We start from the raw sequence: 19,833 nt of genomic DNA on the forward strand, positions 1-19,833 counted from the left end.
CAAAGTAATTCAGACAGGGGAAGTTTAATATTAAAAAATTGTAATTATTATAGGTGAGTAACTATAAAAATCTAAAGAGAGGTGTACTAGACACCCTAGGGCTGAAGGAGAGTATTGGAGGAGGAACAACTAGGAAGACACCCATCTGACTCTCCAACGTTAGACTTCACACCATTTTCGAGATGATGTGATTGAATCTACTGGATGGTTAAGTTTGCTGGGTAACTGGCACCAGATTTGGTCCACAGTTGCTGGACAAGCAGAAGACACCCTTCTGGGCATGGTTGAACTGAGGCTGGTGGATGGCAGCATGAGGTCCAGAGTGCACAATGTCTGCACTGGGAGGGCCACAGCCAGGCGATCAGTTACAGACTTGTGGATATAGAATCCTAATGGAGATGGAGAACCTGAGAGGGTTGATTTCAACATATACATTTGGGGGGTGGCATAAACACTCAGGCCATAGAACCCTATTCATCTTTTTACCCTTGGTATTTCATGTACCACACAGCACATAAGGGTGCTAGATGTTTGTTGGATGAATAAACAAACTGTATCTATGCATGCTTGGCTTTAAATAGTTTTTTATTGAAATAGCATGATCACCTGCCATAACTTAAAAAAAAAATTCAGAAAGGTACATGCTATAACTGAGAATTGTAGAAGTTCTGTGTGTTTATATCTGTAAAAGAAGTAATTCCTTCATTTCTGTAGTTCTTCCGCTTTCCTGATGCTTAAGTGTATATTGCTATGTCATAGGTAAAGCAAGTGAGAGATGAGGAAAATGACGTGAAAAGGAGCCAGATGCTTAAATGAGTGATGGAGTTGAAATTAGAAAGCACTTCTTTCTGGCTTATCTTCCCTTAATCTTCCTAGTATTAAAAATCAAGTACATAAATATTTATTTATTGAGCTCTTACTGTGTGACATTGTGTTAGATCTGACTCTCGATACTCTTTCACATCTAAGGTTCTGTCATTACTTAGTAAGACTGAAACCCTAAACAAAACTTATTTAAATACTTTTTTAAAGTGAATGGGTATGTCAGATGTTTGAATTAATTATAAAATTATTACAAAATTGTCACATATTAAATGAAATACAATAGTTATATAATATATAGTTAACCCTATGCTGCACTCTCTGAAGATATCCCCACATGTATGTTTTTAATGTTTGCATATGCACATTTACACACACCTATGTGTGCATATTTATAATTCCTTTTTTTCACCCAATTCCAAAGCAAGAGTTACCCACAATTCAGGGACCACTTGTAATTATTTACTATACTTTTAGACACCAAGTTTTTATATATCTGCCATCAATATTTAAATATTTAAATATTATAGAAATGTTTTTACTGCCAATCAGAACTTTTTTGAGGGGTGAGGGTTCATAAATCTTTCCCTGTATATCTGTTTTTTAATTGATTTTTTATAGTGAATGAAAGATTTTTTTGACTTCTGTAATACTTTACAATTTTCAGAAGTTTAACACACATGATTTCATATAATCCCATAATAACTCTTTATTTCCCTCACCCCTATATTGCCCCTGTCCCCTTCCCTCAGCCTCTGGTGGCCCCTAGTTCTCTATGAGTCTGCTTCTTTTTTGTTTTTGTTTAGTTTTGTTGTATTTTTTAGATTTCACATATAAATGATATCATATAGTATTTTTGTGTCTCTATCTGACTTATTTCACTTAGTATAATGCCCTCCAAGTCCATCTATGTTGCTGCAAATGGAAAATTTTCATTCTTTTTCATGGCTGAGTAGTATTCCATTGTATATATGGTGTATGCATATATGTATACACCACATCTTCTTTATCCATTCATCTGTTGATGGGCACTTAGGTTGTTTCCATAGCTTGGCAATTGTAAATAATGAAGCTATGAACATTAGGGTACATGTATCTTTTCAAATTAGTGTTTTTGTTTCTTTTGGATATACCCAGGAGTAGAATTGCTGGGTCATCTGCTAGTTCTAGTTCTAGTTTTTTGAGAAACTTCCATGTTGTTTTCTATAGTGGCTACACCAAATTACATTCCCACCAAGGGAGTACAAGGGTTCCCTTTACTCCACATCCTTGCCAACATTTGTTATTTTTGTTCTTTTTGATAATAGCTGTTCTGACAGGTATGAGGTGATATCTCATTGTGGTTTTGATTTGCATTTCCCTGATGTTTAGCAATGTTGAACATCTTTTTGTGTGCCTGTTGGCCATCTGCATTTCCTTTTTGGAAAAGTGTCTTTTAAGTTCTTCCACCCATTTTTCAATCAGGTTATTTGCTTTTTTAATGTTGAATTATATGAGCTGCTTATATGTGTTGTGTATTAACCCCTTAATTGGTCATATCATTGCAGGTATTTTCTCTCATTCAGTAGGTTGTCTTTTCATTTTGTCATTGGTTTCCTTTGCTGTGAAAAAGCTTTTAAGTTTAATTATAATTTTTTTAAGTTGGCACATAAATATAATATGGATGATGATGCCCCATTTTTGAGTTCCTTTCTCTGAAAAAATTATACCATCCTAATTCCTAAGAAACACTGAAAATTATAGTACCAGGAAATTCAGGCTCTTTGGCAAAGTTTGTTTTCTACCCTGGACAAGGCCTTTTACAGTTGATTCTGCTTTTCCTAGTAGCCTTAAGGAAAACTGGTTTGATAATAAGATTTTAACTCAAAGTTTGATGCCCTAACTTACTCTCAGGTATAGTCAGGTACAATTGATGAAAACAGCCACTAGAATGTATTCATGGAAACATCTTCCATTCCTAAGAGTTAGAAAGCATAATACTGTATGTCTTAATCATTCAGGTGCATTAGCTGCAGTGTATTCTTCTGTAATGCTTCTGGACCAGAGACATGGGTTTCAGATACTCTTATGTTAAACGGATACAAAGTAAACATGTTTTTAAATAAAATTCTGGCTCCATGTTTATCCATGTAATTTTATAACCCCATAAACAAAATAAAATAACTGAAAGGGGACCAGTATAAAATGAACACTGTTTTGCTATAGAAGTTCCTAAAAGAGCTGAGCTAGAGTTTGCCGCTCTTTCCACAGAAAATTTTCTGAAATACTGATTATAACTAAGCATTAGCAAATATGTTTTTATGGGCTTCCTGAAAACCAGTTCTCAGATCCTGTTTTATCTTGTGCTACTTGGAGAAAATAAAAGAAAAGGAAAGGAAGAATAAAACTTCCCCACATACCCTAATTTCGTGATTTTGAAAATTATGAAATTATTTTAAGGCTTGATTACTTAAAAGGGTATTCCTGTATTTATCTTGATTGATTTTGTTGTAAACAGGAGTCGTCAGAATTAATCAGTCACAGGTATTTAATCTACTTATCAAACACTATGCTATGTGTTGTTGAGTTTGCAAAAATGTATAATACATAATATTTATCCTCAGGAACTTTATAATCTAGTAAAGAAGATTGAATATAGATAAAAACCTTTAACGTATGATTAAGCATTAAAGTAGTAAGACAATAGATATTGTTGGAATTTAAAAAATTTTAAGCCAAATAAAATTTTAGAGATTAATCTGATTCAGTATCTCATTTTACTGATGAAGAAACAACAATCTGGACTAGTTGTTACCTCAGAAACCTGCCCAGAGTCACACTACTGGATAATGTCAGAACCAGCGTTAGAACCCATGTTTCCTGACTGTAGCTGAGTACTTTCTGTTTGTAAGCACTGAGAGCCTGTATGAGGTGGGCTGGATTCAGGACATGTGGAAGAAGTGAGATGGTGACAAGTGTGGATACATGGTGGGGAAGGGAGAGCTCTTAGAAGACTTGGGGAGGGTAAAGGATGAGCCGAATGAGAGTAGAAGGCATGTAGTAGCAATTGTTAGTAACCTGAGGTTAGATTGAGGAGATCCTTGCAAACCATGTAGATTTTATGTTGTTGGCACTGGCCTACTTTTACAGATTTCTCAAACAGAATGACTTGGTTAAAATTGTATTTGGGGAAGATCAGTCTGTGATGGTGAGCCTGAAGGATTGCAGTAAGGTAATAGCAGGGGAGGAAGACACGGTAAGTTGGGTTATCAGGTTGTGGTAGTAGGAATGAAGTAGAAAATTCAAACCCACAAGGCACATCTAGGGGGAAAAGCAATAGGACTAGATTTTAGTTTTATATGGAAAATGAAGGGAAGAAGAGAAGAACAGTATTTCCGTGGACAAATAAAATCAGTTGGATGAGGACTAAGACGAACTGAGTTTTTTGTGTGAAATTAAGATTAAGTTGTAAATGATTTTGGAAATCGTCTGTACTGAGTTTGGTCTTAGTATTAGGTTATCGAACTGAATATATCCCTTGGGGATTTAGAAATACAGCACTAAAGTGAAAGGCCCAAAGTACAGATTTTAGAATCTCGTGTATATGACCTATCTTGCTGAAATTGTCAGGATATATGAGCTTACTAAAGAAATAGGGGTAGAATAAGAGTATAAGAAATAGTCTTGAAGATGTTACCTATAATTGAAAGGTAGAGGGGGAAGTAAAGGAGCTAAGAAGGAGACCGAAAAGAATGAATAAAAATATGTGTGGTGGGGAAATAGTTGGGAGCACCATAGACATTGGTCCCATAGATCTAGGTTGAAGTTCATCGTCTACCTCCGTTAGCTTTGTTATATTGAATAATTCATCTTGGTTATGACTTGATTTTTCCCATTTGTAAAATGGAATAGTACCACTGCCTACATTTTGGGTAAGAGTTACTGTGAGCATTAATTAGAGCCAATAAACAGCTTAGCCCAGTGCTTGACATGCAGTATATTCAATCAACCTTGTAAGATAAGTAAGTCCATAGAATCTACTGAGAATAAAGGAATGCCACTGGCTCTGAAACATAAAAAAGAAACTAATGGATGATACCTGAAAGGTGGATTTTGGGGTAAAGCAGTACAATAGAGTCATAGTGCAGTTAAATTTGATGCGTGTTTATATGCAGGCTGTATGGTGGTGAGTGAGCTTTGACATATAATTAAATAGATTTCAATTCAAAGAATAAGGGCCAAGGAAGCTTTTCTTGTTGTTCTTGATATTAAAAGGATTACTGCTGAGTGCTAATGAAGGCTTGTTGTAAATGTATTAACATTTAATCTAAAATAGAATTTTAGGTTTTCGTTTGAGAGTTTACTGTATCTTTGGACAGTCAGTAATGAAGTTTTTGTGTTTTGATTTAGAATTAATGATCAGTTGTACCTGTTGTGTACATTTAGAGACTGACAGGTTATCTGTGTACATTTTTCTATGAATAAACATTTTTAGGTGGAAGGCTACTTATATTCAGCTTTATAAAAACCAGTGTGGATGTGGTTTAAATCTAATAGCAATAATATAATGAATTTGTAATTGTCAGTGCTCCATTGCTTAGAATGATTTTTTTAACACCAAATTCCACTGAAAAAAGAGTAAAATAGAAGAAATGGGCACTAATTTTCTAGTTCCATTTTTGCCCTGTATTATTCTGGAATAATGGATTTACTTTTTCATACAAGGCTCTAGTGGTCCCTCACATTTTAAATAATACTTAAGTAAATGAGAGTACAGCTTGTGACATTTTCTGCTAGTAATTCATAAGTGTTTCAGAAATCATGAGCTTTTATCTTTTTGTGGGCTCTAATCTTAAAGTTTGTTTGAAAAATAAATGTAATAAAACTAAAATAAAAAGAAGACAAATTTTCCTGACTAAAAAAAAATGAGTTTTTTTTTTAAACTGTTTTCATAAAATCAGTCCTTTTGATTTGGGACATTTAGGGGGATTATGTATATTGTAGTATCCTATCAGCCACTGATTATATTTCTTGTCATACAAGAGAGAACTTTTTGCTGTCATTTTGAATAGAAAATGGAGAAATGTTTGTTTAAAAATTTTATTGTTCTTGCCATTAATCCATTTTAATCACGATTTTGTATTATTTCTCAATTTTATCTCTCTTTTGGATAAATTGACATCTTTGGAAATGTGTCCTTTTTGCAGACAAAGATTCTGCTTTGTATCTTCCATCTTTTGAAATTGTATGAAACAGCAATATAAAGGACATTGAAGCTAAGTTTGTGATTTGGAACTAACATGAAAGAAATCAGTAGAAGTCAGAGTAGGTTAAACCTCAGTACAGTACGTATTACTTCTGAGGCACGATTTTAAAAGATACAAAGAGTAGTTGATGAAAATCTGCATAAAGAAAGAAGGAAATAATAATAGGAAGTCTGTTCAATTGAATTCAACAAATATTTTTAGAGAACCATCATTCTGAAAAGGCACTGTGATCCTGAGGCTGCTGGTCCAGGAATACACTTTGAGAACCACTGTTACAGATCTTGGTAGCCCCACTTGAAGTCATCAAGGTAAGAGTGAGAAGGAAGATTTTTTAATTTAAAAAAATGATCTTTAACTTCTGGTACCCATGGTCTTGTTTCCCACAGTGGTAGTATGTTATAAAATTGGCCAGCATCTCACCATTTCTTCATCAAAACTTCCCATTATTTTTATTCATATATTCAGCAAATATTTACTAAATATGTAATATGTGCCAGGCGTATTTACAGCTGGAAATAAAGAGTAAGACAGATGTAGCTCCTGCTCTTGTAGAGCTTACATTCTCCTGGGGGCCACATATAGACAAACTGGTGAACAGGCAAATCATGTCCTTGGAGTTGAAGTGTGTCACGTGAAGGGCACACACAAGGGGAAGAAGATTGAGAAGGTCAGAGACCAAACCCTGTTAGTGATGGTGGGCTTTGAAGAGATGACATTGAAGTTGAAACCCAATAAAGAGAAGGAATGAGGCCTATTAAGAGGAGGAGGGGAAAGTATTATTTTAGTAGAGACAATTAAATATTTATGGCCCTTGAGGCAAGATGAAAAATCTTTATTTTAGGACCTGAAAGTAGATAGCCTGCTTATAAGTTTGAGGAGTTGGGGAGGGAGGTGAAGGAGAAAGAGGAGAGAAATTAAGGGTAATTCTTGGGTTTCTGGTTTGTGTAAATAGATGAATGATAGTATTATTTACAGAAATGGAAAGAGGGGTGTGTGTGTGTGTGTGTGTGTGTGTGTGTGTGTGTGTGTATGTATGTAGGGTCAAGGGGAACTCAGCTGTGTTTCGAGTTTGGCCAAAGAAGCAGTCAGTTAAGGTGATTAAAATTGTTACTGTATTAAAGTTAAGATTACACAGAGAGGAAACTTATTATTGCGAAGAAATTTAGGAGATTGCTTGGATGTTAATGAAATTTAGAGAAACAAAACAGTATTCTAGGGAAAACACCAAGGCTACCAAGGATTAAAAGAAAAATCTATTTGGGGGTTTAAACTAATGTTGATACCCACAAAGATTAAAAAGTTAGAAAGTCAAGTAAGAAGAGATTAAAATTCCAGCCAAGTGGAAAAAGGCAGGTTGTCCAGAAGGTAAGTGAAAATAATAAGTTAATTACATAATCATGAAGATACATTGTTGGTGAGAATGGCTGTTGGCTCATTGATGAATATAGAAAATAATGACCATAGACATAGAATATATAACATCATAGTTGAAATGTGGAATGTTGGAATTCATAGGGGAGACTAAAGGGACAATGTCAGAGTTAAACAAAAAAGCAATTTCAAGGACCTAAAATCTAAACATCTTAGCATACTACTTGAGAATACAATTTGAATGCCTGAAGTAGTTTTAAAAATCTGGATTTAGCTAGCTCAGTGCCCTTAAGTTTCAATAACTACATAGAATATGAACTCATTAAAATGAAGGTCAATCTTGTTTTTATTTTTTATGTGATATTTCCCAGACCTCCAAGGGACTGTTGGAGGGGTTTAAATAATCTGTATCCTTATGAAAGTGAATTATAGGCCTCCTTGAATTTAATAAAGGTAAAAAGATTCCAAGCAGTGTTCAATTTAAACTTGTGACTTTGTTTCAGAAGTAAGTTCTGCTCTGAGAGAACGCTGTTTGAAAGAAGTAGACATTGGTGTTTTGTTCACCAGTGTAGTTACCTCAGTGCCAGACACAAGTAAGCATTCAGTAAATAGCTGTTGAATGAATGAATGAATGAATAGGAATTTTACATTCAGCTTTGGATTTTCTGCAAAGCTGATAACTGCGAAGTAGTTCATCTGTGGTACCTGAGAGATGTCTCTACCGTTACTGCATTTGAATATTAAACAGTAATAGGGCTATACCTAAATAGTGTTAGTGCTGATCGGAAATGGGGGTAGAATATTTGTGAGATTATGTGTTTCCATGCATGACAGAGGAGATTGGTGTTATTTTAGGTCAAATACAAATTTCTTTCAGAATTTGTGTGGATTTTAATTATTTTGATCAGTCTCCTGTTTATGGTTAATAATCTACAGTTGACTGTGTTCTAAACTCCAAACATGAAAGGATTGTGTTCACGATGCTTTTGAGAACAGATACTATAAATGACTAGTGAAAGCAGTTTTATGGATGATGAGATATCCCAGGGCCTCATTTTACTTGGATTTATTTTGAAAGGTCAGTAGATGTACTTATTAACTCTAGTCACATGTAGAAGAACAACAGATATTCCTATCTGGTTCATAGTTTTCTATTTTTTTTAGTCTAGCATGTTCTTTTGTATTCCCTTTTAATTATGTATCTATACTTACTTTATTTTTCTTAATTATGCATCTGACTTTTTTTTTTCCCTGAAGCTCTTGATTAAAATTAACTTTCCTCTAGAATAATTAAAATTAACTTGGGCTCCTTTTTCTCATGGCCTGTTATTCAGTGATTATTTTCTCAAATATTTGTCTCCATGACCTGTGTTACCTTTACGTTTAGTGGTTGGGGTTTCATCTCCAGCCAGCACTTCTGGGTTAATAATACTGGTTTAGCCTAACTCCTAGGATAGAACCTCACCAATCATGTAGATGCAGAACTAGGACATAATCAACACTAAAGAGGCAACATCAAGTTTTATTCTAGCAGCAGCAGAGAGAACCATTATTTACCAAAAGAAAATAGATTGAGCCGAGATCTGTTAGAATGACTGTGTTATGCACTTTTACCCCCCCCCCCAAAAAATTTACATGATAATTCTCAAGGGTTGAGCTGTTTTTAATGTTTGTATGAGAAAACATTTTATGGGCTTTTAGCCAGAGAATTTTATATATAAATGATAATAGAGGAACAGTGTAGCATTTATGAACTTGGAGGCAATGTGATGTAATGGACTTTGGGGCTTTGGGATCAGATGCTTTGAATTCTCACCCCTTCACTTATTAGCTTTGTAACTGTGGACAAGTTACTTGACTTCTTTGGGTCTCAACTGTTGTTTTGCAAAATGGAAATGATATGATTTATTCACAAGAATTTTGAGAGAATTGAATGCAATTATATACACAGAATTCCTAATGAAACTTCGGTACATACAGGTTTTTCTCCAAAGACAAATAGATCCTATTGCTAAATGTGGAGAGGGAGATGTAAAACAGTTTCTTCATGATTTGCTAGAGCTTTGTGCCCACAGATCTCTATATTGTCTCAACCTAAGTGATCCATCACAATGATGCCAGCAAGGACGTGTATGGAATTTTTACTTTTTTGTTCATTTCAAACAAAAGGTTAGTTTGTGCTCCAAAGTCCTAGGTGGCTGCTAGATACAAGGTTATGGGAAGATGGAGATGGGGCAAGGGGAGTTTAAAGGCCTCCGATCCTGCTTCCAGCTGTACTTTCCTGTTTTACCTTTTGTGTTTCCATGGTAGATATTAATTGAACAAAAGGATCTGTATCTTTCAAAAAAAGTTTGGAAAACGAAAAGCAGGCTCAGGCACACTATTCCTTGTCTTCCCTTTCTCTCAGGTCCCACTCTGCTTTCTCTTTGGCCTTGATGTGGCAGGGAGGAAGGAGGAGTTTTCCAGGTTGCCTTGTTAGAGTTCTTAACCCAACAGAACATCACAAAAGAACAAGAGTCCTATGCAAAGAGGGGGCTGTTGGTGGAAAAGCTCCTTGACCTACTTAGCTCTAACATTGATCTCCACCCATTGCAGAGGTGCATTTTGAGCCATCATCAGACATTTTCCAACTTTGAAATAACAAATACAGACATCTTGCCTCTGATTACTTTCCCCTATTTGCCTTTATTGAGATCTCTTTAATTGATTGTTACTATTTTTATTTTCCTCTTTATCCATGCACTCTAATCCATCATTTACTCTCTCTACAGTGTCCTAAAGTTCTTTCCCACCTAGACTTCCTTGCACCACCACTAAGAATTCTGACTATTGAGTGAATCTGTCTGGCTTTACTCTGCCGTCAAGCATTGCTGGAGAACATAACATACTGGCTGATAAGTTGCCTAGTGATTTCCTGAGCTCTGAGTTCCTTCTCTTCCATTTATGAGTGACCTGTCTCCCTCCATCTTCCTCTCTGTTGGCCTCTTATCATCAACATTTAAGCATGCTCAAATGAATCCAACCATCAAATGAAAGTAATAAATGAATCCATCTGCTATTTGAGATATCACCCTCTTTCTCTTCTTCTCACGACCTTTATAAACAAGTTGTTTATTTTCATGATCTTTAGACAACTCCAGCACAGTTTCTGCTATAACCGAAACTGCTTTTGTAAGTTTATCTTCCTGCTTAATAATGCTCATTGGCTTTCTCATCACCTTATGAGAGAGTCTCATAACCCCAGCTTTACATTCACATCGTTCTGCTCCTCTTTTCTAGTTATATGCACTTCCTTCATTTTGTCAGGTATACTTAATTTTTTCTTGCCTCTCTGGGTTTCTATAGGTTTTGTTTTCTCTATCTGGAAAACACTCTCCTTGACTTCCCCAACTCCTCCAGCATACTGCTCAGTTATCAAATGTCATTTCCTGAGAGGTTTTCCCTGACCTGACCTGACCTTGCTTTGTCCTTCTCCTTTATACCTTCTCTTCGTAGCACTTGCCACATTTGCAGTAATTTATTTAATGTCTTTCTTCCCTTGTCTTTTAATGTTAGCTTCTAGAAAGTAGGGATCTCAGTGGTCATAGGGCCTGATACTTGTATGGAGGTCAAGAAATATTTGTTGAAGAAATGACTGAATAAGTGAAAAACTGTATTTCCCCCCACCTGCTCTGTAGATCAATATGTCTAGAACTTTATGAAAACTTCTTTTCATTGGCAGTGTAATAAGTGTTAACTGGAGGTGCAAATAATTAGTTCTTCTATTAGAGTTATTAAGCACTGTACTCAATAATGCATAATAGTTACATACCATAGACACTTTTTCTTTTTTTTTTTTTTTAATTTTTTATTTATCTAAATGTCCAACAGATGACTGGATAAAGAAACTGTGGCATATGTATACAATGGAATACTACTCAGCCATAAAAAAGAATAAAATAATGCCATTTGCATTGCAACATGCATGGACCTAGAGATCATCATTCTAAGTGAAGTAAGCCAGAAAGAGAAAGAAAATACCACATGATATCACTCATATTGGAATCTAAAAGAAAAAAGAAAAAAAAAGACATCATGAACTCAGCTACAATACAGAAACAGATTCGCAGACATAGGGAATAATCTTATGGTTACTGGGAAAAGAGGATGGGAAGGGATAAATTTGGGACTTCGAGATTTACAAATGTTAGCCACTATATATAAAAATAGATTTTTTTAAAGTTTCTTCTGTATAGCACAGGAAACTGTGTTCAATATCTTGTAATAACCTTTAATGAAAAAATATGAAAATGAACATATATATGTATATGCATGACGAGGACTTTGTGCTGTACACCAGAAATTGACACATTGTAACTGACTATACTTCAATTTATAAAAACAAAACAAACAAACAAACAAAAAGACAAAAACAAAAGATCCCTATCTACATATGACTGTGACAAAGAAGAGTGACAGAATTTGGGCTACCACTGCAAAGCAGATCAAATGATCTCTTAATTACTTCATGGATTAACATTTACTTGTAACTGTATTCCCAGCATATTCTAATTCAAACTCACAACAGAAATGTAGAAATGAATGTAGTTTATATTTAACTGAGTTGAAGAAACATATTGTAGTAATTAAATTCTATCTGATTTTATTTTAACAAGGCTTTTTTATAAATAAAATTGCTGGCTTCCAAGAACTTGTACTTTAATTAAAACAACAACAGTATGTTGTAAGCCAAATTTTCCTCTTAAATACTTCCTTTATATCTTATTCTTTATTTTCTTTAAATTATAGCTCTGTGTCTTGGGTTGAATTCTAAGAGGGTAATAATGGACTTTACGCTGCAATCAAAAAAGCAGTGTGGTAATATAGAAGCCAAGTCACAGGTTTTTCCCTCTAAGTATATAGATCCATAGTCTGGATGGGAATCTTTAGGAGTGAGATAACACATTATTCTGTCAGTTTACAATAGAATATTGACTATGGGTTTCCAATAGCTGTAATGGAAACTAACCTAGATGAACACTAGTATTTACTTTGCAGTAAATGAGACTGACTACTTGACCAATTACACTCAAGGTGGAGAAGTAAGTAACTTGTCCACAGCTTGCCATCGTCAACCCTGGAAGGTCGAGCTTTGATTGTCTTCTAAGTTCATTGATTGCCTTATTAAGCCTATATGACTTAACTTATTCAGGCAGGATAAATTTGGTGAGGGAGGGGATGAGATGGGATTTATTTTTAAGGAATTCTTTCTACTGGAATTGGAGCCAAAAGAGTTGATTGAGAGTAATCAGTTTTTGCCTGTTTTCTACCAATAATTGTGTGACTTGGGAAATACCTTTGTTGTGCTTCTTTTTAATGAAGATGATCTATCAATCATACAGTAAAAACAATATTTGCCACATAATTACTTATGCCATACTTTTACGAGATAATAAATTACATTATTCTTATTATATGGGCTTATTAAATGTTAGGGTTTATTCTGAGTGCTTGAGGCCTTCTCCTATGGAAGCCAGAATGCTGCAGGTTGTCCCTCTCACAGCTCAACCGGGTAGAAATCTCTCAGTGAAATTTCACATCTGAAAAAAAAGCAATGCGGAGAAATAGGGAAGAGTTACAAATTCTTTCCTCTAGTGTCTGTAGCAGCACTCGGAGGAGGTACTGGTACCAGCAGTGGTGGTGGTGGCAGCGTTCTCAGCAGAGGCGCCCTAAGCCGACTTCCCTTCAGCATTTCGGTGGCAGCCCTGGCCTCCTAGTGTTCTTTAGTTCCAGCTTATTTCCCAGGTCTGTTTCTTCAGCTTCATCATTTTTGTGTCCCTTTTTGCTTAACAGAGATTACACCTGCTCTTGCAACCAAGAACTCTGATGACAATTATGTGTGGCAATAATTGGGCTTAATCTCTAGCTGTTTGGAAATATATCCTGTTTTTTTTGATAGCCACAGCTGTCAAAACCCTGAATTTCAGTTAATATTGTAAAAGGGGCTTTGAAAGGGGGAAATAGAAGTTTTAGTTCTATTTAAGTACTGGTATCAGAAATAAACAATGAAAATCTAGTTGAGAATACTATTTTCAAGAAATTGTTCTTTTTTCCAGCACTCTAAAAACCGCAAAGCACTTTTTTGTAGATGCTATTTTTTGTTCACATAATTTTTATTATGAAAAGACTTCATTTATATTGGGCATGTATTCCCGATATTCTGAAAAACATCCATTTGGTTTTCCTCTGAAGAATCTACCCCTTCTTTGTTCTTAGGGTAAGTCCACACCCACCAACCAACTCAGAGATGATGTATGTGACCTATATGTAGGCAGTCAGCACATTGTGTCTCCTTACACACTTTGATTGGTTCAGACTGGATGAGTGTGTATCAGTGTACTGAAAGATGGCTGTAGCAGCTACAGCCTCACATATCACATGGAGCTTGAGTAGGCCAACACTGAGGATGGAGAGAGAGAAACTGAGTCCTGATGACACATTCTGAGGCCTAAATCCAGCCATGCCTGAAGCCATCCCTACTCACAAACTTTTAATTTTATGATTCAATGCATTACCTTTTTGCTTATGCCAGTCTGGGTTAGGTTTTCTGTCATTGGTAACCAAGAGTCCTAGTTTCTTTGGAATGTAAATGCTAGATCGTCTTGAATTGGCATCATGGTATATTGCCACCCCATTTTTAAGATTAACTTTTTATTTATATCTTAGTTATATATAACTTTTGTACCTGAGATATTAACAAAGAAAAGCAACTAATACTTGAAGGTGAAGAATTAATCCAGAAAGAGAGGAGCATGAAAATTCAAACCTAAAATTCTATGAAACTTGGCGATAGCTTCATTTTTATTTTTTGTATGATTTAAATCTATAAAACTCAAGTTGAGAAACACTTAAAAAGAATATTTAAATCATGTAAAATGTGTATTTTAAAAAGTTAAACACATTAGAAACATTTGCTGGATTATTCTTGATTTGTAATAAGCACTTTTTATACTGTTACTGCCTTATTATATATTGTGGTTTTCTATCAAACGTCATGACTGAAAATACGAGCTTATGGGTGAGAATCATGCTATTTCCAGTGTTTGTACATGGATGTTTTAGGTAGGAAAATTAATACTACCTTTAACCGCCCCAGCCTCATTCTGTATCCCTGTATTTTCCCTTTACTAATCATCCTTGACCTGAAATTGAAATTGATTCTCTTCATTTCTCTCTGCTTACCATATCCTGGGGTATTGAACTAGGTAAAGAAAAGAACTAATGCAAACTCTCCAGAGGGAAGATCATTTTGAGAGCAAATTCTCCGAAACCTATGTTAGCCAGGATTCTTTTGGGTGGAGACTTAACACGGATTACTCAGTCAGTATTTATTGACTCTAATAGCTACTCTGAAACAAGACATGAGTCTCTACCTCAGTCATGGCAGGATGAAAGGGTTCAATCTATATCCCCAGGACTTTGTCTTTGCCTTGCTCTATTTTGCTTTCCTCTGTGTTGGCTTTATTCTCTGGCAGATACTCTCCATGGATTGCATGTGTCCAAATGTCTATCATTCTTTTAGTTCCAGACTTCAGATAAATGTGAGTGACTATTGTTTTACCCAGTGACAATTTAAAAAATCTCCAGGCAGGGGGGAACCCCAAAAAACGTATTGGCCCCACCCGGTTCTCCTGGCCACCAGGGTTTGGGGAAGGAAGACCACATGATTCGTAGCCCTGTCAGCATCAAGTTGAATAGACTTGTGGTATTTTCCCCAGAAAAGAAAAGATGTCAGTGAGGCAGGTATAGATGTCCTCTCCAACTAGGGTTGATCTGCTTCCCATTGCAAGCTGTTCTGCCTACTTTTGTTTCACTATCTAATATACCATTTTTGGAATCAGTTGAATTAAATTGCCTCCTTCTTAAAAGATGAAAATACTACTTCTGGTAGGATTTAATTATTTATATCCAGTGCAAAGTACATCAGAAAGGTTACTTCTAATATGTAGCTGGGATCATCTGTATTGAAGGACTGGAGATTTTGGCCCTGAAAAGGAAAGTAGGTATTTTGAAGCTTGGCAGTATAACAGAGTGGTAGACAGCATGGGCTTTGAAAGTCATATGGACCTGGATATGACTTTGCCAGTTTCCAGCTGTATGACATTAGGCAAGCCACTTAATTTTTCAAAGCCTGATTTTTTTTTTAACCTGTAAGATGAAAATAATCTCTCTCTCACAGAGTGGCTATGAAAATTGAATGAGGCAAATCATGTAAAGCATTTATCACAATACCTAGCACATAGTGGGTACTCAGTAAGTGAAAGCTTACTGGATATTACAGTTCTCACTAGTAACAACAGTAGTCGTGAGCACTGTCCCTTGCCATCCCTGATTGGAAAGGTTCTGTAGTTCAGCTACATTAAGACTCACGTCAAATTTTACAAACGAGCCTGGAAAGTCTAATTGCTATTCATAACATTGGTTATATGGGGAAAATTTTCTTGAACTTGAAGAAAATATATTTTTGTGACATAAATCATTCTTCAGTGGAATTTGCTTCTGTTTGCTGTGTTGTTTTTTTAAAATTATATTTAGTTGTTCCTTTTATGAGGTCCACGCAATCAAGTATGAGTCAGAATCTGTTTAATAAAATGCTAGAATTAAAGTGTATCCTTGCAGAATAAACTATATTTACAGAGGTAGCTAGTGGCTATAAGGAGTTCTGTCATAACCATGTGGTTTCTTTGGGGAAGACTGCTTAACTTGGAGCCTAATTAAGCCACAGATGAAATTTCAAGCTTTTTCATTTTGTTTTTGCAGTCAGATGTTTAACATTTCACTCTAAAAGTCCTGTCATCACTTGTGGCCCTTTACAGTAGTGGGCTGATTGATTTAATATGAGGACATGTGTTTATGGTAAGCAGGCAGGGAATTCAACTGTTTTGTTATTAATGAGAATAAATTCATGGATGAATGACCTTAGACACACAGAACTATGATGATGACTTTCTAGTATAAAAAACTTAATAGCCAAATCTGTAAACACTCTCATGGCTGCTGTGGTTAATGTAGGTGATTATCACATGATATAAAGGAGTCAGTTACAGAGTTGATATTGTACAGGCCCTCCTTTTAAGAAAGAAAGTTTATTTATGGCTGTAGATAGTGTAGATTATCTATGGCTGTTTATATTCAAACATTCCCCATGCTGTTATTATTCATAGAAATACTAAATCTGTATGTATGAATTTCTTGGTACAATCTAATATAATGATTAGAAAAATGGCTAATATAGTATATTCAAAATGATGAATTTTTATCTTCACATATACAGGATAGCAGAGATGAATTTTTATCTTCACATATACAGGATAGCAGAGATTTTCAAATTTATCAGTAAAAGGAGATACTAAGCAAAACCTCAGAAATAATAGATACTGCTTTAGTGTGACAGATGATTTTCTAAATAAAGCTTTTATTGTTATACCTGTATTCCTGTCTTTCAAAATGTGCAAAAATAGCATCTAGATAATAAATGCTTTCCCTTTGTAGATTGTCAGTAATTTATATCAGAAGTATATAATCAAGAAGGATAATTGTTTCTGCCAAATATCTATCCTTTTTTATATTTTTGGCAGTAAACATTTGTGGCATTTTTTTAATGTTGAGTTGTTTGTCACATTTTGCAGAGTCTTGTTCACAATCATAGAGTCTTTAGTTTTGGAAGAGACCATAAAAAGGTCATTCTATTCATCCCTCATTCATTTGATGGTAATGTACTCTGCAGATTTAATGTGAAAGTAACACCTTAGGCAACTTCTTTTACTTTCCCAAATATCATTATATTTCATGTGAACAGTTGGTTTTTTATCTTTTGTGCCAATAAGAATTGTAAGTAGAGTTGAGGGCAGTTTTATTTTTATAGAAATAGAAAAATCTGTGGAAGAGTTCTGCTACTTTTTCTACCTTTCCAAAAGTGCAATAAAGTATAAATGACCATTCAAAGGCCAGCATGGAAGAAGCCAGTTACCCTTTGAGTAGAATCCAGTTAGGTACGGAAGCACAGGGTGATTACATGACTAGCCTACGCGATATATTGAATTAGTGGTAGAGGTAGAATTGAAGTACTAGGCCCTGATTCTCACATCATTTCAGCGCAGAGCCAGAGCCGTGGATGCTGTCCTGTGAGGGAAGCTGACAACCAGAGATGTGAAGAGGGATCTCAGATGTATCTTGTCTCGTCTTTTCTCTTCTGTCTCACACACATGGTCTTGGTTAGCTTGATGCATATGTGTATGTATATATACATAGTTCCATGTATAAAGCCACATATACACACACCCTGCACACAGTTTTGATTAGTTTTTTTTAAACTTCATTTTATGGCTTTAAGTCAAGTTACCCTCAGAAATGTCCATTGCTACCCTGAAAGAGAAAAGCTTTAATATTAGTCACAGCTGGAGAGAGAAAAGGATGCCTAGAAGGAGCAGTTTAATTTTCAGGTCATTTTGGTTTTCTCATTGCTCTATATTAGAGATTTGTGCTTTTAGTAGATGGTCACCTTCAGAAGCCAATCTCTTGCCTTTGATTCAATATAAAGAATTATAAACGCTGTGGTTGGTTGCTGTAGAAATAATTTTAATGTCCTAAACTGACACCCTGACTGCACTGCAGCATTAAATGAAGAGAATAAGAAGTTGCTGTTTGGTTTTAAGTCTGTAAAGCAAATGACAGGCAGATTTTTGATTTACCCAAAGTTAGACAGCTTGTAAATGACAGAGATGGGACTCGAAGCTAAATATTTGCACTCTCAGTCAAATTCACTTTCTACTGCACTAAATTACACTTTTCTGAAAAGTAATGAGTGGTTCACATAGGGAAATGTTACAGTGAGGCTTAAGTTATTATTTCTTATCTCACATTCATTTATTTTCTCCCCTCCTTTTCTGTACCTTCTTTATTAATTTTTTTTGGATATGGTTCCTGATTTGTGCTAAATACTTAGAGAAATACCTGCCATTTTTGAGGAGAAAATATCTAATGAAATACCCTCTTTCTCCACCTTATATTATAGTAGGCAGAAGGAAAACTGGAGCACAAATCTGTCTTCCCTTTTACTCATTTGAATAACAGAATATGTTAAAAATCAACTGTAATGTACAAACAAAACCATCATGCAGTGAAACTGCTTATATGCTTAATAAGAATTCAGCACCGTAATTAAATTGCAAAGTTTAGCATCATTGTACTCCATTTTAATGTTAATGTTTGATCTGGCTTATAATAAATGTCTGCATGTAAACTTTGTATTTACTATAGAAGTCGTAGTATAAGATATTAAAGAAGACATTCAACTAGAACTCCATTTTTCTTATGAGCTCTCAGGTTCCCATAGCAATTTTAGATAACACATGCTGTTTTACTGGAAGAGTAACTAGAGGATATAGTCTGATCACTCTCTACCTCCCATGGTAAACCTTCTGTTTGTTTTGTGAATTTAGTAGTTAAAGGTGTGTGATAAAACTTGTCATCTCTGTTAGATGCTGTTAAATCAGATGGTAATAAAATGGCTGCCAAGCTCCAGCAGCTCTTCTTTTTATTCCATTAAACATCAGTTTCCTTGACGGTGGATACATCTGGTGTATCCAGAGCCTTCCTACTCTGAAAGCACCAAAACCTACAACATAAATTTTAAATTCCAAATAAAAGGAAGGAGGGGGATTCTTCGTAATGAAAGTGTCCTCAAACAAATGAAAGAAAACAGAATTTTTCGTGGAATTTTATTCTCACTTTTCTGACCATTATATAATTTTCCTACCAATACAAAACAATTCCCTGCAGTCTTTCCCATTTAATTGTTGAAGCAGAAAAGTACATTAAGTCTTAATTAGCCATACTACCTATAGTAGCATCTGGTGTTAACTGAATTTTTGCAGGCATCCAAAAACAGTGCAGTAATCATTCTGTACCTGGAGGGAAAGATTCTAGCATTCTGTTCCATTAGGTTGTTTTTTTTTCTAGTCTTTCTCAGTTACTTGACTTTTCGGGGAAAAAATTACATATTCAGTTAACATGATTTGTTGAAAAAATATACATATACAAACACACATGCAAATATGTGTATTTGTATATGCACATATGTATATATACACATATACACATATATACATGCTGTGTGTTGTGTTTGTATGTATATATTTATGTTCCTTTCTAAATAGTATTCTATTTCATAGTTTGGAAAATATAAAGTAACACAAATACAAGATCAAGATGGCTTCTTTTAAGATACTAAGTTGTTATACTACTTTTTTTTCACCTTCACGTTACAGATATTGTAAAAAGTTGAGGACTTTTCATTTGGTTTAGACATTTTTTTAGCATGTATTTGGTTTTTATTTTCTTGACACTCTCGGTT

The 19,833-nt window shown here is 35.0% G+C and overlaps 1 protein-coding gene across 7 annotated transcripts in view; it reads left to right on the forward strand.

The window, feature by feature from the left end:
- COMMD10 (COMM domain containing 10) overlaps positions 1 to 19,833 on the forward strand; it is a 161,249-nt gene that overhangs the window by 64,890 nt on the left and 76,526 nt on the right. Inside the window, exon 6 of one of the 7 annotated variants that reach the window (XM_074360505.1) lies at positions 6,270 to 9,060. The exons of the other annotated variants lie outside the window; for them this stretch is intronic. Within the exon in view, the coding sequence (XP_074216606.1) occupies positions 6,270 to 6,356 (87 nt within the window). The 3' untranslated portion in view covers positions 6,357 to 9,060. Of the gene's footprint in view, positions 1 to 6,269; positions 9,061 to 19,833 lie in introns of those variants that run through there. 7 annotated transcript variants of the gene reach the window in all.

Source organism: Camelus bactrianus, chromosome 3 (assembly GCF_048773025.1).
Source record: "Camelus bactrianus isolate YW-2024 breed Bactrian camel chromosome 3, ASM4877302v1, whole genome shotgun sequence".
Lineage (NCBI taxonomy): Eukaryota > Metazoa > Chordata > Mammalia > Artiodactyla > Camelidae > Camelus > Camelus bactrianus.